The 25,807-nt window shown below is 40.3% G+C and overlaps 1 protein-coding gene across 1 annotated transcript in view; it reads left to right on the forward strand.

Moving 5' to 3' along the window:
* The window catches only part of NWD2 (NACHT and WD repeat domain containing 2), a 208,995-nt gene extending 187,630 nt beyond the window's left edge, over positions 1 to 21,365 (forward strand). Inside the window, exons 4-7 of the mRNA XM_033213947.1 lie at positions 1,705 to 1,908; positions 5,311 to 5,455; positions 10,732 to 11,321; positions 15,199 to 21,365. Of these exons, the coding sequence (XP_033069838.1) occupies positions 1,705 to 1,908; positions 5,311 to 5,455; positions 10,732 to 11,321; positions 15,199 to 19,131 (4,872 nt within the window). The 3' untranslated portion in view covers positions 19,132 to 21,365. The remainder of the gene's footprint in view (positions 1 to 1,704; positions 1,909 to 5,310; positions 5,456 to 10,731; positions 11,322 to 15,198) is intronic.
* Positions 21,366 to 25,807: the final 4,442 nt, after the last annotated feature.

A 25,807-nucleotide genomic window follows, 5' to 3' on the forward strand; every position in this document is an offset into this window, starting at 1 on the left:
GCTAGTTTTTGTATTTTTAGTAGAGACAGGGTTTAACCATTTTGGCCAGGCTGATCTCAAACTCCTGACCTAAGGTGATCCTCCCACCTTGGCCTCCCAAAGTGCTGGAATCACAAGTGTGAGCCACCATGTGCGGCCTACACCACTAAATTTAAAATGTTTAAATACCTGCTGTTTTTCTCACTACAAAATAATATATATGTATACCAAAAAAAAGGTTTTTAATAAAAAATAATAAACTTATTTAATGACCTATGTAAATTTGAAACCATGCAAAGATAGCCATTAATAACCTTGTTTTACCTTTTTATAAAATGTTTCTTATGTATGTTTGTGTATGCATATATACGTGATATTCTCTCTAACATGTACATAATATTCTCTCTCTTCTCTCTATATATAAATATCAAAATCACTGGAATCATCTTTTATTTTTTTGAGACAGAGTCTCATTCTGTTTACCAGGCTGGAGTGCAGTGGTGCATTCATGGCTCACTGCAACCTTCTTCTCCCGGGTTCAAGCGATTCTTGTGCCTCAGCCTCCCAAGTAGCTGAGATTACAGTCACATGCCACCACGCCTGGCTAATTTTTGTATTTTTCAGTAGAGATAGGGTTTCATCATGTTGGACAGGCTGGTCTTGAGCTCCCGGCTTCAAGTGACCCACCTGCCCCAGCCTCCGAAAGTACTGGGATTACAGGCGAGAGCCATCGCACTCAGCCTGGAATCTTCTTGTGTATACCATTCTATAACTTACACTTTTCATTTAATATGTATTTGTAAACATCTTTCTAAGTCAATATACTTGTATGATACAATTTAATACATCTTTTGAATGAACATTTAGGTTATTAGGCAATTATTTCAAAGAAACCAATTCAGCATAAGTATTTTTGGAAGTATTTGCATCCTTAATTATTTCCTAAAGACAAATTCTCAGAAGAAAAAAATGCAAAGTAAAAAGTTATATAGATTTTTAGGGCTCTAAATACATATTGCCTGATTAGGCTTCTAATGCTAGATCATTTTACAGGCCCATCAGCACTCTATGGTTATTTTCTCTCACCTTGACATAAGGCTGAGTACATATTTGTCCATCGTTTTTCTGCGAGAGGTTTCTTTTGCCAATTTAATAGAGAGAAAATGCTCTCTTGTTTACATTTTGATTTTTTTTTTTTAGTTACCAGTGGGGTTACTAATACTATCACATTCAGTGATATCATACTTCTTTTTATTGTAGGGGTGTGAATCTGAAGCTTAGGATTATGCTATCAATTCTTGACAGAGCAGTTATTTGGTTTGAGGCTTTACGTGTTTGACATTTTTAAGGTCTAGCACATCATTTTTCTTTGATATGAACAAACAAATCTCAGAGTAGATCAGCTTTTGTTGTATTACGTAAACTTTGAGAAAGTAAATTGGCTGCAAAAATTCTTTATTTTGAATTGATCTGATGTGATATGGAGTCTCATTTCTCAGCCTATGAATAATTTGTTGTAATATAATTGATCTAATTTTACTTAGGAAATCAACTATCCACTGTGACCAAAAGAGAAAACTGATGGAGCAATGTATCTTGTTATCTATTGATTAATATTTATTCAGTGACCATGTGATGTGAATACTAAAATGAACTTTCTTGGTGATACAATAAATTGAAGTTTCTTGTTGATACACTAAATTGAACTTTCTTGTTGATACACAGGGACTATTAGGTGAAAAATATGGGAATATCCGAATCCCTGGAGAAGTTGAAGCCTCAGAGTTTGAAATGATTTTGGATGCCGCCATAGAGGCAAAGCTGGAGACCAAGTTGCTGGAGGAGTGGTACTGTCGAGATGAGAACTCGGTGCCAGCAGCCTATTACCTCAGACCCAAGGCAGAAATGCTGAAAAGCAATAGAAATGCAGTAAGCTGCCTTTCCCTCCAGCCTATGGATCTGTCCATTACTACATTTATTACCGTTTACGTCATCCAGGGGTGGTTCTGCACAGAAAAGACAGAGTAGATAGAAAGTTACTCTGCCCTAGACCCCAAGTTTTCCTTTTCTTTTCTTTTCTTTTTTTTTTTTTTTTGAGACGGAGTCTCGCTCTGTCGCCCAGGCTGGAGTGCAGTGGCCGGATCTCAGCTCACTGCAAGCTCCGCCTCCCGGGTTTACGCCATTCTCCTGCCTCAGCCTACCGGGTAGCTGGGACTACAGGTGCCCGCCACCTCGCCTGGCTAGTTTTTTGTATTTTTTTAGTAGAGACGGGGTTTCATCATGTTAGCCAGGATGGTCTCGATCTCCTGACCTCGTGATCCGCCCGTCTCGGCCTCCCAATGTGCTGGGATTACAGGCTTGAGCCACCGCGCCCGGCCCAAGTTTTCCTTTTAAAACTAAATCCACATTGATCCTTAGGGAAACACAAATGAAAGCCACAATGCCAAGTCACTTTACATCTGTCAGGATGGCCATCAAAAAGTCAAAAGATAGTAGGCGTTAGAGAGGATGTGAAGAAAAAGGAACCCTGGTACACTGTTGGTGGGACTGTACATTGGGGCAGCCTCTATGGGAAACAGTATAGCAGTTCCTCAAAAAATTAAAAATAGGACTACCCACTTCTGGGTATATATCCAAAGGCAATAAAATCACTGTCTTGAAGATATATCCGTACTCCCAGGTTCATTGCAGAATTGTTCACAATAGCCAAGATATGGAAACAGTCTTAAGTGTCTGTCAGCAAATGAAAAGATAAAGACAATGTAGAAGGAAATTAAGGAACATTTATATACACACATACTGTGATATTATTCAGTCTTTTTAAAAGAAAGCAATCCTACCATTTACAGCAACATGGATGAACCTGGAGGACATTATGCTAAGTGAATTAAGCCAGGCCCAGAAAGACAAATACCGTATGATCTCACTTATATGTGGAATCTAAAAATGTTGAGTTCATGGTAATGGAGAGTAGAAGTGTGTTTACAAAGGTCTGGGATTTAGAGGAAATGGAGAGATGTTGGTCAAAGGGCACAAACTTTCATGGTGACTATAGTTAATTATAAACCTGAAATTGGCTGACAGAGTAGATCTCAAGTGTTCTTACCACCCACCAAAACAAAGGTAATTATGTGAGGTGGTGGATTTGTTAGTTAACTTGATTGTGGTAACCATTTCACAGTATATACATGTATCGAAACATCACATTGTGCACCTTTAAAAATTGAATGAAAAAAATCTAAATCCAAAACTAAGAAACTATAAATTGTCACTCACCTTTCCATTTAGCATCTCTGACTTTCCTTCTAGTCTAATTTTCCTTCTTCCTGAAGTATATCCTTTATAAGTTCCATCAAAGAAGGTTTACTAATGATACTGATTTTTACTTATTAATATTGGTATTATTAAATAATTAATAATTTAATGAAATAAGTGATCACTAATTCTTAATAGTAATTGGTTAAATTTCCATTAATGAAGCTCCCTTTGTTTACTTATCTGAAAAGTTATTGTTTTGCCCACTTTTCTATAATGTGTCCATTTATTCTGATTGGTATATGTCATGCTTCCTGTATCTGCGAATTCATATAGTCTCTTAATTCTAGAAAATTCTCAGTCATCATCTCATCAAACAATGCCTCTCCTCTATTACCTCTGCTCTTTCTTTGTGCTACTTAATTATGTTTGCCTTCGGCCATCTCAGTCTGTCCTCTACAGCTTCTAATTCTCTTTCACATAATCAATGAAAAAGGATCGTTTCACATGATCAGTTAGGTTTACCCCAATATTCCCACCCAGAGAAACAATATTCTTACAGATAATTACTTTGAATAATACATGTGAGGGTGAAGAAGAAAAAAATTAAGAAAATTGATCATGTGAAACTGATCATAATCATATCATCATAATCATGATCAGTTTCACATAATCAATTTTCTTATCTCTGTGCTGCTTTCCAGAAGATAACTTCAGATTATTTTTCCAGTTCACCAATTTTTTCTTCAGCTGTGTTCACTCTGTCTGTACATTGAGTTTTCAAGTCCCAGTTACAGTTTTTATGTTGTGAAAGGTTCGTGTGTGCATTTGTTTTCTGTGGGAGGAAGGCCTTTGTAAAATCTACCTAGCTATTATTTATAGTCTCTTTTTAAATTTTAACTTAATATTTTTTCTTTAACATTTTAAACAGTCCATTTATATTCATGCATCTTATGGAGAGTGATGAAGTGATTCATGCTTGAGCATGATGGAAACATTGTTTTCTACTTTCCAACTTGGCTCCCAAGTTTATGATATGTCCCTTAAAAGCAAATGAAAGAGGAAGAGAGGAAGGGTGAACCTGTTCACTGAGTAGAATATTTAGGGAGATTGCAAAGAAGGCATAGATATCCAACCCTCTGCCAAAGAGAATGTCCTTGATTCAGTCAGCACCCACGCAGTTCCAAGAGGACAGCTGTGGGTTACCCACAGTTCTCCACTTCAGGATCTGTGTATTTGTCATTCTGGTATCCAACATAACACATTTTCTCTGTACAATAGGAAATCAGATCAGAATCCTTGATTTTTCTTCTTTGCCCTCACATGTATTATTCAAAGTAATTATACGTAACAATATTGTTTCTCTGGGTGGGAATATTGGGGTAAACCCAAACCATTTCCCAGTTAAAGATGCCATGAGTAAATATACATAGTAAAGAACCTGATACTCCAAGAAACCAGTTTATACCATGATCTAGGGGATTTTCTCATGTTACTATTTAATTTGCTTTAATTGTTTCTTCATTTATTTTTATGATCCACTAGGGAAATTGAGATTATTCCTAAAACTCCACATGATATTTCTGCACAAATTATTATTGAATAAATGAATATATTAATAAGATTATCATCAAGACTATGTAAATGTTACTTTATTGGTAGGCATTCCTCCCATTTTATCTCCTAGTGGACCATCAAAACAAATGAAGCTAAAACAAATAAAGACAATTAGATATAACATAAGAGCACCTCCCCTTTAACTTTCTCTCCAGAGATTATTTTCTTATGGCATTTGTATCAAAACTCAAATGGGAAAAGCATGGTATATAAGAAAGTCCAACAAACACACCCTATTTGGGCGACACCCTTGTGTAATTTGGTCAAGTTCGCATGAAACATGGAAATAATTTCTAACTTTCAGGGTTATCAAGGGGATTAAATTAGACACTGTCTGTAAAGCACCTATCATAGTATTGGCACATAGTGGGCCTTCAAATAATATAAATTTTCTTGTTCTTAAATATTATTTTTCTTTGACGATTATAAGACTAATTTCTCCCTTTTACCTCTCAATAGATGCAGCCTCCTGCCAATGCTGAAAATGAGAAGACATGGCAAGAGGTATCAGATGAGATCAAGAAGATATTTAAGGCTGCTGTAAAGCTGTTACACGAAAAGGGTAAAATGAAACACAGCCAGGCTAGGAGGTACCTGTTCTCAGGTAATTTTCCCACACCTTCCGTAAAATAAGAAATAGATCATTAATAGGTACATCTACTGCTTCCCTTTAATGCCCTGCAAATTTAATCTCATTTACTACCTGATGAAATTTAATTTTTCTAAATGTTCCTATGTTCTAGAGAAGCAAATGTTCTTTTGTTTTAATTCATAGAAAAGTCTTCCCTTAACTCGAAGGCTTCTCTAGAAAATGTGATTTTAAAAGAAGACAAAGGTGGCTCCGGATATAACTGACCACATTCTGCCATGATTTCTCCATTGAGCTGTTCATTCATCATTCACCCGCTTATCCAGCAAATATTAATGAACCTGTTGGGTTCCTATGTGCCAAGCACTGGGGAGACAACGCTGAGTAAAAAGACAGGGTCTCAGGCCTCCTGCAACTTACTGTTTTAGAGGGAGGAAAATGTTCATAAGTGATAGCCAAGTAATCAAATAAATGAACGAGATCATATCAAAAGTGATTGATAAGTATTGTGAATAAAATAAAGCACAGTCATAGGATAATAGTGACTGATAAAGGATGTGGGGGTCCAGATTTAGATAAGGTGGGCAAAAAGGAGTTGACTTTGGACCTGAATTACAGAAGAAAATCAGAGCTGACAGTGCCCTATGTATCTAAGGTAGAGAATGCCCAGCAGAGGGAGCAACAGGTTCAAGACCTCTGAGACAGGAATGTGCTTAGCTAATTCCAGGAACAGGAAAAAGAAAAGGTAGCTTTGCTGCTTGTTTGTTTGTTTGTTTGAACTTTTACAAGGAGGGAGAGATGAGGATAGAACTTGAGTACAGGCCATAATGGGACCCTTATGTTTTATTCTGGGTGAGATGGAGCCATTGGACGGTGTGACACAAGGGATTTGGTAGACTCAAATTTAACATTAAAATAAAAACCTACCCAGTTATTCAGGTATATTTCAGTCTATACCGTACCATGCATTCTGTGTACAGAGGCTCACCTGTTGGCCTTTCTCAGACATGGAAAGGAAGCTTTATCATTAGAAGTTGCTCAGGAAACTACAGAACTGAAGGAATATGTCAGGCATAGTTTCTAGGGAACAAATACAAGTAGGTAAAAGTAGTCAGATTTGTAAGCATTTATTTTGAAAGTTGATAGTGAAAATTTATAAAGGGAAAAATTATAATAGCTGCTTCTTCAGATTGGTGTTGGAATGGTGCAGCAAAGCTTTCGTGAAAACCTAAAAGGCACTCAGTAATCATTCTCACTGAATACATGTGTGTGAAGCTCAGAGACGATACAAATCGTTTTGACAAATTTAAAAATTAGGGCTTATTTAAAGTCTTCCTGAAAATACCACAATCGTCAGGAATAAGTACTATATTTAAATATATAGATTAGTGTTTATCCTTGTTCCTTTGGAAACTTTAGATCCATCTTTGAGGCTCGGGCTCTTCACCTTAATCAAAGACAGAACACCCCTGTTCCTTTAAGAGCTGTCTTAGTAAAAAGTACCTAGAGTGAAGCTTTCCTATTATTTATGTAAAAGACACCAGTTTGGGGGAGTTATCCTCTTATTTACAATCACACAGCTCCAATGTTTCCTTATTTCACTGGCAAACACTTGTCCAGATTGCTGGCATCTTCCCTTATCTACTTTATAGCAAGTTCTTACTCTTCCTTAAAAAGGATAGTAGACATATGTTTATAAGCTCCTTTAACTGGCTTCCTTAACCAGCGTGCTCAATTAAAACCCTTTGTAAAATGTACCGATGCTCATGACACAGCTTACTAGACACTGGCAGCTACGAAAATATCTTTTTCGGCCGGGCGCGGTGGCTCAAGCTTGTAATCCCAGCATTTTGGGAGGCCGAGACGGGCGGATCACGAGGTCAGGAGATCGAGACCATCCTGGCTAACCCGGTTAGCTTCACTAGCTTTCCCCATAGTGAAGAACTCTGTCCACATGGATAGCCATGTGAAGATGAGAAATTTCACATGAGCTACTGCAAGTGGGCTGTTTCCTGCTTGGGGTTATATCTCCTGAATATATACATGCTCATGACAATGTTGTTTATTTTACGTTCAAACTCCTTTTAAGATCATGTCTGCACAATCAAAATTGCTGACGTGCCAACTCTTTCAAATGGATCTAGTATACATTATATTTTTAGAAACCTTGAAATAATACTGGATAGAACCTGTTAAAGGTGTATTATGTATGTTAGAATGTAATTTTTCACGCTTCTTGTTTCACCTTTTTAAACAACAGGAGAGGAAGAGAAATAAATTAAGACTATAAAATGGTGCCCTTCTGAGAACATCCAAACTCAGTGGCCTTGGGAATCGTAAAGAAATCAGTTTCTCATGGATAATAGTTACCAGGACTGGAAACCTATTTCTACCATTACCTTCAGTGGGTACTATCACTGGTTAAATTTCAGGACATTAAGGAACATGCAAAAACAGAAAATAAATATAACATTCTAATAATGCCCTAAAATTCTCAAATTGATAATATTTATAGATAGGCATCAGAAATTATGAATAAAAGTCCCCTAAAATCATAAGCATGCACTTTGCCTCTAAAAATAACTCTGTAGAGTCACCTTTGTATCATAGCTCTCATTTATTTAGGTATATTTAAGTCTATATCATACCAGGCATTCTGTGTACAGCATGTTTCCCCCCTGAGCCAAGCTTAGATGGGCTCTGCCAAATTGGTTTATCTGTATTTCTTTTTTTTGCTCCATTTATGATCCACACTTCTGCTTGATACGCTCTTTCCATAAATGTGATAACAACGTCAGGTTAGAGTTGAGTTGTTTCCTGGGAGTCAAACGTGGCAGAGCATATCTCTGATTATAATGCATTATATATAGATACTACAGTTTAACCACTTCCTTTCTCTTCATGATGCTCTCAGAATGTAGCAAGCTGCTAATCCAACCTGCTAGCATTTTACACAGATGACTAGAAAAGAGATGGATCCAAGGTTGCTAGTAGCTCATGATGTCCAGATTGCTGGCATCTTCCCTTATCTACTTTATAGCAAGTTCTTACTCTTCCTTAAAAAGGATAGTAGACATATGTTTATAAGCTCCTTTAACTGGCTTCCTTAACCAGCGTGCTCAATTAAAACCCTTTGTAAAATGTACCGATGCTCATGACACAGCTTACTAGACACTGGCAGCTACGAAAATATCTTTTTCGGCCGGGCGCGGTGGCTCAAGCTTGTAATCCCAGCATTTTGGGAGGCTGAGACGGGCGGATCACGAGGTCAGGAGATCGAGACCATCCTGGCTAACCCGGTGAAACCCCGTCTCTACTAAAAAATACAAAAAACTAGCCGGGCGAGATGGCGGGCGCCTGTAGTCCCAACTTGGGAGGCTGAGGCAGGAAAATGGCGTAAACCCGGGAGGCGGAGCTTGCAGTGAGCTGAGATGGTGCCACTGCACTCCAGCCTGGGCGACAGAGCGAGACTCCGTCTCAAAAAAAAAAAGAAAGAAGGAAAGAAAATATCTTTTTCATTTGAGTTGAAAATTTCCATTGACAGGCTGTCATTACTGAAAAAATATTATCACAAGAGTCCCACTGAAAGGCATCATTTTAAAATAAAATTCTCACCCTTCTTAATAGTTACATTATAGAATATATGTATATATATTCTAGATTTTGCTTGACATTGGAGTTATGGCCAGCATAACTTTTTTTCAATTAATGGCCAGACCAGCCCTGTGTATTCAGAGACTCCCTGACAGAAATTTCACAATCTGAGCTCAAAGCACTTGCAGATTCTGTGTCTGAAGAGGGCCAACTTCCCACTCCATGTGGCTTTCTTCTTGCTGTGTCCTCATAGGGCGGGAGAGGCAAGGGAACTCTCTGAGATCTCTTTTATATATGAACATGACTCATTCATAAAGGCTCTGCCCTCATGAACGAATCACCCAAACACCCCACCTCCTAATGCTATCACACTGGGGATTAGGTTTCAACATATACATTTCTGGGAGACATAAACATTCAGTTTATAGCACTCCATAATGGATTATTTTTCTCAATGTTCTGTTTTCTCTCAGCATTGTATCCTAAGCAGCTGTCATCACGCCTGTAATATAAAAAGTGTTCAATGAAGAGCAATTAGATGAAGGAAAGGGATGGGGAAGGAGGAAGAAAGGAAGAGCAGCCAATTTTAAGACTGCTTGCTTTGTAGTTCATTTCCATTAGTTTATTTTATACATTTTTTACACATTTAACTACTGATCCAGTTTAAATTTTTCTTATGAGGACACAAATTATTATAATGTATATTTACTTATGTGCAAGTATATGTATTATAAGCCATAATATGTTATATTTTAGAAGAAATGAAGTTATATACTAAGTCACTTTTTCTGTATTTGTTCCGATGGATATTATAACAGTGACATAGATCATCCAGATTAATCGGTCATCAGAATATGATTATATTTTGCCTTAAAATGTGCTTTTGGGCTGGGCGCAGTGGCTTATGCCTGTAATCCTAGCACTTTGGGAGGCCGAGGCGGGTGGATCACGAGGTCAGGAGATCAAGACCATCCTGGCTAACACAGTGAAACCCCATCTCTACTAAAAATACAAAAAATTAGCCAGGCTTGGTGGCAGGCTCCTGTAGTCCCAGCTACTCAGGAGGCTGAGGCAGGATAATGGTGTGAACCCACGAGGCAGAGTTTGCAGTGAGCCGAGATCGCACCACTGCACTCCAGCCTGGGCGACAGAATGAGACTCTGTCTCAAAAAAAAAAAAAAAATGTGCATTTGTATTGATATTTGGTCATATCTGACTAGGACTCAATACACCTCAAACAAAATGGTGAGGTCACTTTGTTAAGGAAAGGCTGACAAGGAACGGTTAACTAGCTACATCCTTCAGCCTCCTCCTCTTTCTTTCCTGGCCCAAATGGGTCCCTGCTGTTCCCTCTTAGAACCTCTGAAGTCTGAGAGGGAAACTGAGCAGCAATTAGAAATAGTGAATATTAGAAATATCCACTATAAATTTGATATGCTTTCTTTATTATGCTTATGTCCAACCTCTTCCAAAACTTGGGGAGAAAATTAGATAATTTTATGTAAAACCTGTTCTCCTGGGTTGCTGGCTGGTTAGGAAAAGACAAATAAGAAATCAGGAAATTATTCTAAAGATTACTTTGCTATAAACCATAAGCAAAATAATTTACCACTAATGACTAAGCATTGACTATTGAGAATGTGGGTGTATTGCTCCTTTGTTCTAAGCAATAAACTCCTTGTTATATTTTCTTTCAGCTATAGAGGATGAGTTTGACTTTGCTCTGGGAAAACAAACTCCAGCATTTCTAAAGAAGTGTGTTTGCTACATTAGGAAAATTGCTAACATTGAGCGCTTTGTGAAAATCCCAGAGATGGGAAAATATATGGATATAACTGGAACAGAACCGAGGATTATTCGGGACCCAGAAGCCCAAGAGAAGCTGATAAAACTCAGGGATGAATTTATTCCTACTATTGTTGCGTCATCTAATCTGAGAGTGTACACATCTGTTACTCATTGTGACATGAAACTAGGCTACTCCCAAGAAATAGAAAATCATTACATCGAAGGACTTGGTAAACAATTTTATGAGGACATGATTGATATAATTCAGGCAACGGTACAACAGAATTTTGACACTGAAACTGATACACTCTATGACGAAATCCTTCAACATTCATCATTATGTAAAACATACGCCTCCTTCTATGAGTACAAATGTGAATCTCTAAACATAGTGCATAACTACATTCTTCCAAGCAAAACTGGACACATCAACCCTCTTATTATATATGGTGGGCCATGCACTGGGAAGACCCTTCTGCTAGCTGAAGTAGCAAAGAAGGTAAAAGCCTATTCTTTCCCATGTATATTTGTAAAAACTTGTACTTTTGGAAAATGGTAAATTAATCAAATTCATTTCTACTTTCTGCATTTCCTACGTGAATTAGAGTTGATCTTTTAGGAGTGAATACTTCAGTGCTTCTTCTTTGCTGGTGTAACAGTTATATTGAGAGAGCAAAACTCATGGAATACAACTGGAAAGCAAGTTTATTTTTTTCTTTCACTGTTCAGACTCATGTTGTGGGCTAGTTCCCGCCCATCACCCCATTTGGATGAAAACCCAGGCCAAGCTCAATAACTGTTCTCATCCCTTTCAGACAAAGACAAGCCCTCTGGCCACTCCTGTCTGGTAAATCAGTCTCAGTTCAGTAATGAGTATGTCCAGTCTAAGGTAAAAATGAAAACATCAGTCTACACTTTTCTTCCCCATCTGGGGCCTCTCATAAACAAGGCACCTGCAATGGGAAATGGGGATCTTCTTTCTTTTTCCATGTGGCACTTCTTTCTCTTCTTTCCTAATCCCAATGACATTTATGATTCCTATAAAGTTACAATTTAGGGTATATAGGAAAGGTAAGGTGGCCAGAAAGTTCTTACATAACCAGTACTGTTCTGAACTGGGCTGTGAACTCTCTGTTCTTAGCACACGTTTAAAGCTGCCTCCCATCTCTTTGGAGGCCTTTTCATGGCTTCCTGGAGGTCCTTCCCCTCCCGTACCTCTGCCCTGTCTTCCCTGAGCATCTCTTACCTACAGTTGCCTAGACACAAGGGAATGCATCTTTTTTCTAGCTGGTTACTTCCTCAGCTCCTAGACATCCAGCAATGTGCTTCCAGTACCTTTCTGCTAAGATCCTCTCTACAGCCCAGCACACTCCTTAGATAGGACCTGGGAAAAACAAAACAAACAGAAACGCTTGTCCGCTCATTGCAGCCTGCTGTCCACATGTAGCACATGGGAAACATTCAGGTATTGTGTTGCTCTGAGGAACTCTAGACCTCCGGGCCAGTCCCAGCCCTGCAGCTCTGTCTCACTTCTCCATCACAGCAGCTAGGCAGCCTCAGCCACTCAGCCTTCATGGTTTCCAGATGTCACTAGGTACCAGATGCCTGTATCCCCAAGCTATAGGGGGCATTCCATAGGTGGTCCACTAAAGTCCCTTCCTCTTGGCTAGAAGTCAAGGACAGGCATCTCTCTGACCTCCTTGAGGGAGGGGGAGGTGAGAGAAATAACCCACAGCACTCTGATCCCCACCATTGTTCCCTGCCTCTCCAGGCTTCTTTTTCAGGCTAGCAGTTGGTAATCTATTAACAGTAGCAAAACTGGTTTTCAGAACCTCCCTTTCAAGTCCTGCATGATGGTCTGGAACCTCACTCTGGAATGTGGTATCTGCTGAGTTGGCTCTTCAGACTAAACAGGATGAAACTAGTTCCATTATTTTTAACCTCCTCTTCCCTTAGTGTCAAAGTGTGATGGTTTATTTTATTATGGTGTTAATTCTGAAGCTCTGCGTTGTTCTTCCTATGGTGATGCTCTTAAGAACAGAACTTTCTTTAAGTTCATGAATATTCTCATAACCTGTCATGTGCTACATAATCTCAAATTGGTCCTCTTGAGGACAAGAACAGAGACAGTTGCATTGCACTGTATGTGAGGATTAGGTTCCAAAGTAAGCCCATAGGTGAAACCAGGTATATTCCACTTACCTTTGAAAAGTCCATAGGAAGTCTAATTTGCTTTTTCTTAATATATCAAGCCCAGCTGGGTTTTCTGCTTGTGTTAGAAGATATAGCTTTTTCTTTAATTAAGCACTAGATGAAGTAGCAGGTTTGTATTTAGGGTCCACATTGCATCACACAAATTGTGTATGCATATGTTTGTGTGCCTTTGAATACGAATTTGTATCTTCAAACTTTAGAATTATTCCAAATAAGCAAGATAGTAACATCACGAGGGGCACAAGAGAACTGAAACCAAATGAGTAAACATTCACATATGCCATTTGGTACTCACCCTAGGGCCCTTTTCTCTGTGGAGGAAAGGAGCAGACAGGCGGTTGGAGGAAACAAATATTGTTCAATTTGACTAAGTTAAAGGTTCATGTGATGCGTCTCCACATGCTCTAGCACAAGAGGTCAAGACTTACGTGGGACGTGCTGATTCCCTGCACAGATAAGCAGTCCCAGCGAGGCAGAGTGTGGTAACTGTCCAGAGTTGGTCAGTTTAAGGAATGGCTTTCTGAGCTCTTGCTCTTCTGGATATTTTGTCCAATAGCCTGAGTCTGTCTATCCAGGAGTCGGATCCTCCAAGAAACTGTGCCGCTTTTTACGTCCCCTGCCTGCGCTTCATTTACCTTTCTCCTGGGGAATGTCTGACTCACCGTCAACAACAACCTGTACTGTCCTGTGACCTCATGTCCCTTTGAGGATGCAGATAAATATCTCATTTTTATCTCATGTGTCACCCAGCATTTCCATGAGCATGAACTCGTGATGGTAGGGCTGCTGTCTACAGACATCACATGTTCAGCAACATGTGACTGGGAGGAGGATGCCTATAGCTATCATAAGCAATTAATGTAGAAACAAACAGGTGCTTTCAGATTTACCACCAAAGGATAGTTGTTGAATGACAAGATTATCTTCCTTGAAATCAGCTTCAAAGGTTGAGGCTCAACAACAGCAACAGAGGGTTTATTTTCCTTAATAGCACCTTATAAAACTGTCCTCCATAAATCTTTCTAATCTTACTCATGGCTTAACCTGAACTATCTTTCTTGAGGAACCAAAGTTCACAAACTTCCCTCCTAATGTGTAAAATCACTCTGCCTTATCTAAGGCATATCGTTTGTAAATTCCAAGGATAACTGAAAGACTTTATTTTCCTAAAAATACTCATTGGAGTATTTTATGCCTTGGGGGCATATTTCTTCTTATCCTGACCTTTCAAAACAGAAAGACTGAACTTAGTGGGTTCCTCACATATTTTATCCTTTAATGCCACAGAGTTTTTAAGAAATGAAAGAATGAAAAGTCAGGTATGACTTCTACTCCGGTTTTGTCTCTTGGTGACCATTTAACTCTGAGAAGTCATTTATCCAGCTTGGGCCTCAGTTTCCTCTCCTATTGAATGACACTGTAAGCTCATCCACCCTTCAGAGAGACAATGTGAGGACTGATGGCTGCATGTATATAAAATCAACTATCTGTTACAAAGCACAACATTTAACAAATCTCTTTTAACCACTGTTATGTGGATTTTATAACAGATAAATAATCATCAAAATTATGATCCTATAACACCATAAAATTATCTCTAAATTATAAAAGATTATATTCAGAGTAATTTCAGCACTGAATATTTTTATTGCTTTCTAATTAATTGGAAATTTGGTTAGCCATATGTGACATTATATGCTCTCAATTAATGCATATATTTAACTTAATATACAAAATCATTACTTAATCCATTCATTAAACACTTACAAAGGACCTACTGTGTGCCAACAGCTACACCAGGAAATGGGTATTCATTCAGTGATACAAAGCTGACCATACTAGATATTTATATTTATAATTCATGAAACACCTCTTATCTTTTGGAATACAAGCTGAATGTTACCTAATGAGTGAAAAATACTATTATCACTACTTTAGTACCCTCAGTAAGGGTAATCCTGAGGGTCTCATCTGTAGATTTTGGTACACAAGCTTCGTGGCAGTTCTTTGGCCTTCTTAAAAGGTTTTTCCAGTTTCGGGTCCTAGGCTATTTTCTGCACGGTAGGGGTGACCAGAAGTCTGAGCTCTGGAGAGAGGCAATGTTATCACATATGACCATGTGAATACATATTACCATTCTAAACTCCACTTTTGTGTTTCAGGCTTATGGCTGGCTACATGAGGACACAGGACCAGAATCTGACCCAGTAGTCATCGTGAGATTTCTAGGAATGACAGACATGAGTTCTGACCTTAGGACTCTCCTTCTAAGTGTTTGTGAACAATTGGCAGTTAACTACCGGTGTCTGGTTCAAAGCTACCCTAAGAAGATCCATGACCTCTGTGACTTATTTATAAATCTTTTGAATGAGTCTTCATTGCAGAGACCTCTAGTCATAATATTCGATGCACTAGAGCAGCTCTCAGAGAATGATGACGCCAGAAAGCTTTGGTGGCTCCCAGCTCACCTGCCCCGCTTTGTCCGGATAGTCCTTTCCACACTGCCCAACAAACACGGGATCCTGCAGAAACTAAGGTGCCTTATCCATGAAGAAGACAACTACATCGAGCTGATTCCCCGAGACAGGAAGATGTGCAGCCAGGTTCTCAAACACCAGCTGCTGCGCGTCAAAAGGAAGGTCACATCAGGCCAGCAGATTTACGTGAACAATGCATTCTCCAAGTGCACACTGCCAATGTTTGTGAACCTGACCTTCAGGGAGGTGAGACACTGGAGATCTCACAAAGATGTCGATGAATCCTCCCTCTCTGTCACCGTTCATGAAAGTATAGAGCAGTTATTCTGGTCCTTGGAGAAGAAGTGTGGTCAGAAACTGGTCTCTAGGGCTCTTGGCTACATCACCATGGCCAAAATGGGTCTGAGTGAAATGGAATTGGAGGATGTGTTAGCCCTAGACAACAGTGTAATGAGTGAGCTCAATGAAAACACCAGACCCAGCAATCCCCTGAGAGTACCTTATTTGTACATTGCAAGGCTCAAGGAGGGTCTCAGTGGATACCTAATAGAAAGACATGTGAAAAATGTCACACTCCTAGTCTGGGCCAACAGACACCTGCATCTTATAGCCCAGAAGCTATATCTGCAGGATGACAATGACCTGCGTGAAATGCACACCATCCTAGCAGATTATTTTCTGGGGGTTTGGTCAGGGGGCAGGAGGAAGGCCTTCTGCCTTGAGGATCCCTACTTGAATGGCTGCCTTGACTTGGAGAGCAGAAGCTTGCTGGAGGAAGAAAAGCATTTCATGGAACAGGCTTCCTTTGACAGGCAGGCTCCAGACCAACCCTGGGTTTTCCAATGTAATCCCCTGGAACCTGACATCTTTTTCGTCAATCATCGGAAAATGTCTGAGCTTTTGTACCACTTGACAAGGTGTGGAAAAACCGATGACCTGCTTTATGGCATCATCATGAACTTCAGCTGGCTTTATACCATGATCAAAATTGGCCAGTTTGACAAAGTGCTTTCAGACATTGAGCTGGCTTACAACTACTCGCAAGAGAAGGAGCTGAAGTTCCTGGCCAGCACCCTCCGCAGCATCAAAAACAAGGTCATTGCATTTCCCGGCTCCCTTTCAGCAGAGCTTCAGCAAAGACTGCTGCCTGTTGTCAGCTCCCTGCCCAAACTTAGACATCTTCTTTTAGAGTGTGACAAAGACGGGCCCAAATATTGCTCCATTGTACCACTGCATTCATCCATGGATGTGACATACAGCCCAGAGCGTCTTCCCTTAGCATCCAGTCACCTGCATGTCACAGAGATCCTGCCTACCTGTAACCCCAGCACTGTCCTCACAGCTTTAGAAAATGGTTCCATCAGCACCTGGGATGTAGAGACTCGACAGCTACTCAGGCAGATCACCACAGCCCAGTCTGTCATCCTGGGCATGAAACTCACCAGTGATGAAAAGTACCTTGTGGTGGCTACAACAAATAACACCTTGTTGATTTATGACAATGTCAATTCTTGTCTCCTGTCTGAAGTAGAAATCAAGGGGACTAAGCATGGAAGCAGCGCCACCTACATCAATGGATTTACACTGTCTGCCAACCACGCCCTTGCATGGCTCGAAGCCAGCAAAGACGTCACTGTCATTGATCTGCTGTATGGATGGCCACTTTACCAGTTCCACTGCTGGTATGAAGTGACGTGTGTCCAGTGCTCCCTGGATGGTCTGTATGCTTTCTGTGGCCAATACCTGAACACAACCACCATCTTTCATTTAGGGAGTGGAGAAAAGTTATGTACAGTGTCATCAGAATTTTCAGGTGGATTTGTGAAGTTTCTTCTTATATTGGACACAGCTCAGGAAATGGTCACGGTAGACAGTGAAGGAAGTCTTTCTGTTTGGAATACCGAGGACATTTCCAGCCCCCAGCTGACTGATGACTTTGATTGCCGAAGAGAAGACAGCGAGGTGGTCAGCATTGAGCTTTCAGAAGACCAAAGTGCAGTTCTGATCTGTAAAGCCCTCAGCATTGAGCTCTTAGATACTGGTCTGTGGAAGGTGGCTGAAAAGTTCAGAGCCAAGCACAACGAACGCTTTATATCTGCCGTGCTGTCTAAAAATGGAGATTGCATCATCGCCACCATGGAAAATACCTCAGCTGTGTTTTTTTGGAGGCGGGACACGGGACAGTGTATGGCAAGTTTGCGGGAAATCTCAGGTTCCATTGTTAAGTTAGTGAAATCCAGTCACCACAATATGCTACTGTCTTTATCAACCAGTGGTGTTCTTTCCATCTGGGATATAGATATAATCACAGCTATGTCCAACATAGATAAGACTGGAAAACCCATCCGAAGTCTATTGTTGCCTGCTAGAGGGGAAATCATTTACTCCCTGGATGGATCCGATTGTGTTCATAAGTGGAACTTCAGCAGTGGCTTCATCGAAGCAGTGTTCAAGCATGAAGGAATAGTTGAACACTGTGTTTTAACATCCACTGGAGATGTAATGGTGACATCAGATGACAAAAGTAGCCAGTACGTCTGGCACACCAGCAGTGGTGAAAACCTTTTTCGAATTAACGGGCAGAGAATATCTCAGCTGCTGATTACACACAATGACCAATTTGTGGTCTCGCTCTGCGAGGAAAATGCCTCCAGGGTTTGGAGGCTTGCCACAGGCCACAGGGTCTGCAACATTCTGACCACTTTGCAGAATGCCTTTATTACCTCTGCAAATACCTTCGTGGTGGGAATGACTAAAAGCAAAGTGTTGGCAGTCAGTCTTTGGACTGGAAGTATCACCAAGAAATTTTGCTGTGAAGATGGGACCACCATCGTGAATTTTAAATTAATCCCTGACTGTCCTGATATCGTCGTGTTTATCACATCGGCCGAGACTGTGAACATCTGGAGTCTGACAGATGAAGTGATCTGTCGGCGCGTGCAACTTCCAAACAACTTCTTGAAAAATCTGGAGGATTTTGAAATTTCTCCCAATGGAAAGCTAGGCATTATATCCAGGGGAGATGAAAACATCAACGTGCTAGATTTACACAGTGGTAAATTGCGGGTGGTTCACGCCTCTGGGATCATCTGGCGGCAGAGGTTGTCTCGGGATGGTCGCTACCTGGTATACATTTGTTTCCGAAATGGGGAGGAGGAGGATGAAAATAGTGCGATATTCAGTTTAATTGTAATGAGACTGGCAGATGGCAAAAATATCGGTGCTTGTTCCCTTTACAAAACACCAACTTTCCTTGCACTCTCTCAGAGGCACCTGAACATCATTGTGGGCTTTGATGATGGGAGTATAGGGATATACACGGTAGTAGACCGTGTAGATGCTGCACTGAAAATCAAAATTGCCACTTCAAATAGCAGACAAATTTTCAACAATGCAACACACACCTCCAGGCCAAAGTGTAACAGTTATTGTTTTAAAATATCTGTGGATTGCTTATGGAGAGAGTCCACTGAGGTCTTTGCAAGAGACAGCCCCATCACAGTTAGCGACTCTACTGAGTCCAATGAAGCAACACCCTCCAAGAAACACAACTCTTGTTATGAGCGGGTGTGCTCGGCCCTAGAAGCCAGGGGCCACAGCTATGCCCCTGATAACTGACAGAATGTTTTCCAGCTAAGCAGAAATATGTGATCCACGTACAGAAGAAAAAAAAAATGTGCCCCAAATGATAAACGATTCATTTCTTAAAAGACAGGAGCAATGCTGGAATTCCAGTGTTTTATGAAGATGTTCATGAAATGGACAAATAGGAGGTTGGTCTTGGGTGCAGTCCTTTTGTCAACGTGTATCCAGGAATGTCAGAATTTGTAGTAGTAGTATTTAAATGGTGACTTCATCTGAAAGGCAGAGGCTAAAAGTTTTTAAATTAGCTGTGTGGTGAGGCAGCATAATTCATCCCATTGGTTAAGATGAGAGAGGCTAGAGTTATATACAGATCATTTGGATGGGAAATAATTCTACAAAAATCAGCTGAAATCATGAAGACAAAGAGATGCTTGACTTCAAATGATTGTGTGATACGTAAACATAGCCTTAATCTCTCTTTACATTTTACAGTCCTGACAACTGTGTACACCTAGTCTGCAATGAATGGTCTAAAGGTGCAAAATAATGTAACAAAAATACCTAAGTGTATTCCCAGTTTCCCAAGAGATATGACCTGAAATGCGAGACTGTGGACTGGACTGGGACAAGAGCTGACTACCACTATCATAGGGCTACTGAACATGGAGAGTCAGTCTTTATTAAAATACAGTTGCAACAATTGCATGCAAGGGTTTCTGTATAACAGAATATATGATTTTTAAACTATTTACTGGGTTGCAAAAGAACACGTTTAATAAGAAACAACAATCTTTTCACATCTTTTTGAAATGCATATTTGTGCTGGTGTAAAGAAGAATTACAGGAAGGGCATTACAAATCTGGTCAAAACACCTGTCCATTTACATCATTGTACTAACAGAAGTCTGTACTATTTGGTCAGTTGTATGGAAGCATAAATATTCCCTAAATTCCTGCAGTGAATAGGAAGCAAGCTTTCTCAACATGCCATCTCTGAGATACTGATGACGTTTGCCTTACTCACATTCCTTCTCTTTCCTGTGTAAAATGCAGATAGATGACCAAATACTCTGGGACAAACTGAATATGCCTGTCTTTGTGCTAAAATATTCCATAAATCTTAAGGGTGTCCAAAGGTTCTTTATTGTCCTTGTTTGTAATCACTTTCTCACGCCATCTGTATGCTTCTTTATCTGTTACTCTTTCTGATTGAGGACTCTTCTGAGCCTTTTATAGTCTTATCCATTTCAAAGCAGAAGCTGTGGAATGGTATTAAATATTTTTTAAAACTACTTCACCTGTTTAAAAGAAAACATTACATCTCAAAAGGTGAAGATGATTGTTCTTTCTTCCATATCCTCCTCACAGCATGTCCTTGGATAACTTTTCAAAAGGTATCCACGCTTTTGGTTTAGTTTTCTTAGAAAGTGGAGAAGTAACAATTTACTAGAATAATGAACTAGGAACTGATTTGCTGTAGGTCCAGCTCTGCCATAAATTCATTGTATATTCCTAGACAGGCCTTTAACCTCATCAGTGTGTTGTTTTTGTGGAGTGCAAAATAAAGGTAGTGATAGTTTCTGCTGTAGCCCTCATAGGGACATTGGGAAGCAGTATAAGAAAAACTTCAGCAACAGCATGATTATTGATGCTAATGGGGAAAATAAATTCATGTAACCCATAGAGAATCCAAGTCAACTGTATTTCCCTTTGGAAAGCATTTTAACATGTAAGCTTTCAAAGATGTAATTCAGATAAAAATACCCAGCTCCATAGTGAAAGACTTTTTTCAGTATGTTACTTCTGGTTTAGCTACTAGCCAGGGAGGTGGTAGCCCAGAGAAGGCAATCCACATACAGATCACCTGGAGTTGATTATATGCGTCTACGCTTTTGAGCTCTTTAGGCAACACATTCTCATTCCTGTCATTATCAGTTGAACCTCCATGCCACACATTTCCAAGAATTAAATGCCTAGATGGATTAAATGTAGTATGTGAATGTTCTACGTAAAAGCCAATAGAGTATACAAGTGACTTGAATGATTTTTCCTAACTTGTTTGCAACTGATAGCTCATATTGAATGTTTTTATGTAAACTTTGTATCGTTGGGAAGAATTACCCAATCAGAGATTTATATTTTCATAAATGTTACATTTAGTTAAATTTTGTTACAGAGTTGTTACACTAGAAAATTATTTCAGTCTTCAAACAATATACAGTCTTGTGTATGTATTATTTGTATGAATAAAAGATAAACTACTTAGATTGGCGTGCTGTTTTTCTCCCCCATTTTTGGCAGATGTGATTAGAGACCTCCAGTAATTATAACTGTTCATGCTTACTGAGCGCTTACGTTGCACCAGGCACTGTACTTGGAGCTTTGCATGTACTAAGCCATTTAATCTTCACAACAGCCCTGTGAAGCAGGTCCTGTTAGTATTCCAAATTTATAGGTAAGGAAACCTAGAAACAGGGGTCCAGGGAGAATAGCTGAACAAGACTTCAGTACAGTCTCAGTGTCTTTTCCCTTAACTTTCTCAAGGTACATCAAAATAGAGCATTTAGTATTTAGTAGGCACTTAGAGACCAATAATGACCTACAAGATGTTTTCTAACTTGCAGATAGGAGACTGGGCTAGCTCTGAAGATCACTGAAGGTTGCTGCAAACTCTCAGGTTTTTCAGGTATACAGAAATAGTTGATGAATTCATTAATAGAAGGATGGGGAGGAAGGAGAAGAAGGATGATGGCTGAGGAGTCATCTCTCTCATAAATTCCCTTTGGGTGAACAAGCAGGACGAAGGGAAGCCTTCCCACATGCCCTTTCTTCCATCTCTTGCCTCTTGGATCTGAGAATCCACACACGCACCAAAAAATATTTTTTACAAACAGAAACAGAGCAGTATTGGTGAGCTTAAGTGATAATACATAGGAAATATCTGAAATCTTGTATCTAGTTGTCATGAAATAATTGTTCTCAGAGAAACTTTAAGATGTTAAGAAAATAAGAAAGTATTCTGGTTTATTGCCTACACGTGGCTGAGACTAACGAGTTCAAAATTTACCACCATTGAAAATGATTCCATTACTTACAAAGGGTAATATCCTTTAGGTTGAAAAGGTTAAGCCCCTCTCCTTTTAGTTCTCAAAGAAAATGTAGAGAAGTTAATAAATATTTGCAAAAAAACACTTCAAATAAATAGAGTTTGTTTAAATATCTTCTTTCCTAGGGTCAAGAACATAACAGGCAACAATGTATGCTTGCTCTGCCCAAGGCATTATGCTATATCCTGGAATGATTTGAAAAGTCATGCATGACTCCTGCCATCCAGAACCCTACAGTCTAGAAGAGACAGCTAAACCAGATGAGACTGATTTCAAAGCTAGTAAGAGTGAGAGCCAGGTGCTGAGGATACACTACAGAGGAGCAATTAACGTTACCTGAGAATCAAAAAGGTTGACCCAGAGGAGATAGGGCCGGGCGCGGTGGCTCAAGCCTGTAATCCCAGCACTTTGGGAGGCCGAGACGGGCGGATCACGAGGTCAGGAGATCGAGACCATCCTGGCTAATACGGTGAAACCCTGTCTCTACTTAAAAATACAAAAAACTAGCCGGGCGACGAGGCGGGCGCCTGTAGTCCCAGCTACTCCGGAGGCTGAGGCAGGAGAATGGCGTAAACCCGGGAGGCGGAGCTTGCAGTGAGCTGAGATCCGGCCACTGCACTCCAGCCTGGGTGGCAGAGCAAGACTCCGTCTCAAAAAAAAAAAAAAAAAAAAAAAAATAATTAGGACTTGTCAATGTCAGAGAGACATTTCAGGTAAAGGAAGCTGCATGAGCAAAAATGGGAGTTGAAGCATATTTCAGGTGACTTCAAATGCTGTCAGGATTTTAGACTTTATTCAGTAGTCAACAGTGTTACTGAAAGCCAGGGACCCAGCCTAGGTCCAGTTGCTCGCTACCCAGAAAGCCAATCACTAAGGCAATGAGTATTATCAGGGAAGAAGGCTTTATTATGGGTGATATCAGCCAGAGAGACAGGAGACAAGACTCAAATCTGAATCTCCCCTGGCTAAAGCTGGGGTTTATATGGGGGGAGAAAACAGGCAGGGCAAGGAAGAGGAGCTGCTCAATAGGCAGCAGGTGTCTAGCATCTCACTGTAACCTCCTATAGGAAAATAGGAATTAGGGAGAATTAAGGAAGAGGAATTGGTTAACAGGCAGCAGGTTTAAATTGCTCAAGCTACAGTGCTATGGGGATTTGGCTTGTTGGAAAATTGTGCTGGTTTCAACAGGGAGCTGGGAAAAAAAGTTGGGGGAAGGGAAGTTACTTTGTCAGATGGCTTTGAGATGGAAGAGACGAGAAGCTGGGAGACCAGTAAAGACCATGGCAATGATCTCAGTTAGAAAGTGTTAGAACCTGATCTTAGAACCTGCTTAGAGTAGGGGCAATTCAAGATTTATTTCAGGGCTTAATGGATAGAGGTGTTTGATGAAGGAGAGGGGAAACTCAAATAATTTCAGTTCCAATTGAAATTGAGTAGATAGAATTACAAACGTAAAGTGCACAGGAGATGAAAGTGGGGGAAAATCATAAAATAAACTTGGACCTAGAGAGTTTAAGAGTAAGACACCATCTAGCCCATTAGAAATCTGCTATGTATCCCATGGAGAAATCTCCACTCAGTTCTTTCTTCCTCAGAAGCCCATACTACAATGCTTAATATGGTGTGGGGAGTTTTTTGGGTTATAACATAAACTGATACCGTAATTTTTTAAATGTTGTTTCTTTTTTAGAACTCTTTCACAAATTTGGAACCATGTTGATAAATCCACTCAAATAAACTAGCTTTCCTATCTTTCATGACTCATTGGCTGGGAACAATTTACATGTCAATGAAAACATGGGCACACCTAAAAAATGAAGTGAATCATGGTGTTTTCACCCTGGTGCGCATTAAGAAACCATAGGTTTTTCTTCCATATGTTTTACAAGGGCCCCCTCAGATTTCAATCTGGCATTCCAAGAGATCTGCAAGAAGTACAGATTACCCATTGTACGGACACATGGCGGGTTCAGTTTCAGTGTATCAACATGACAAATTACAGAATACTGGTAATTTAGGGAATACCAATAAAAGCAGCACCTCTAGTTTTATAGAGTGCCAGCCCTTACTGTTTCATAGATGAGGGGAACTTTGCCAGCTACTTGTGCATATTCAGAGCAACAGTTCGCAAACTAGAGTAGGTATCACTTGCTAAAACACAGATTTCTTCACCCTCTCTCCCCAGCTATTTCTGAATCAATACGTCTGGCGTGGGGCCCAGGAATCTGCATTTTTACTACATTCTCTCAGATTATGTCGATGCTATTAGTCTAGGAACTGCACTTTAAAACCCAAGACAGGCTGGGTGCGGTGGCTTAGTTTGCAATCCCAGCACTTTCGGAGGCCGAGGCGGGCGGATTGCTTGAGCTCAGGAGTTCAAGACCAGCCTGGGCAAGCTAAGGAGAGCCCACCCCCACCCTCCTCTTCACACACACACAAAAATAATAATAATAATAATACAAAAATTAGCCGAGCATGGTAGCATGCGCCTGTTGTCCCAGGCACTCCAGAGGCTGAGGTGGGAGGATCCCTTTATCCCTGGAAAAGGAGGTTGCAGTAAGCCGAGATCCCGCCACACTCCAGCCTGCACAACAGCCAGACCCTGTCTCAAATAATAATAATAATAATAATAATAATAATAATAATAAATAAACAAATAAATAAAATGAAACCCAATACAAATACCAAAGCCTTTTTGGACAGATAATCTACCTGATAAATGTATCAATATCCTGCAGACAATTAAGTGTCGACTGTAAGTTGGACGTGAGTGCCGTTCATTGTTATAAAGGATGTAAATCACATATAACTTCCTGCAAAAATCTACCACTTTACAGCGTGCAATCCCAGCACTGCAAAATTAGGATTCAAAAAATTGAGTCTTCAAATTTTCAAAAGCCTGGCAAATATCATGTGAATGGGGCTAGAATCATTAAAGCAGATACATTGAAACCCCAAGGACATCACGTCCATCCTTAGATAATACTCTGTCCAGATGCCTCTGCAATACCCTGTTTTATTCTCTTGCTGGATGAGTTGAAAAGAAGAGAAAAGAGGGTAAGCTAGGTGGCGCAGTTGCTTAACACATTTTTTTTGGCAAGCCCAGCGTTTGCTTTGGGGCACAGGTGAAAAGAATGTCCAGTCCTTAAGCAGAGTCAGTTCTCCACCCACCTTAGGTATACGGAGTGTTACCAGCCACGAACGTGGAGCTCAGTGGATTGGATGCAGTGTTGTGGCCAAGGTCATGAGACCTCAGGAAAAGAAAGGGATGGTGGGGGAGTGGGTGAGGAGGGGACGAGGAACCAGGAGTTCATTGAACTCTCACTGTGGCCTTTAGCGTGCAGGCGAGGGTGTGCAACTTCCCTGGTTTTTATCGTGGTGGTGGCGCCCCCGCTATTTCTAGGTTCGTGTAGCTCATACAGGGCTGGCCATGGAGCTCACAGCAGGTCTAGGCGGCGAATGCCAGAAATGAGGAGGAAACCGAAAAATGCAAGTTCGCGGGGTTTGGGAGTACACATGTATTTGCCAGGGGGTGCATTTCTTTATCCCCGTACTCCAGTCCCTTGGTTATAGGAAACTCCCCTTCTCTCCAGCGCAACACT

This window comes from Trachypithecus francoisi, unplaced genomic scaffold, assembly GCF_009764315.1.
Source record: "Trachypithecus francoisi isolate TF-2019V2 unplaced genomic scaffold, Tfra_2.0 Lachesis_group1, whole genome shotgun sequence".
In the NCBI taxonomy this organism is placed as follows: domain Eukaryota; kingdom Metazoa; phylum Chordata; class Mammalia; order Primates; family Cercopithecidae; genus Trachypithecus; species Trachypithecus francoisi.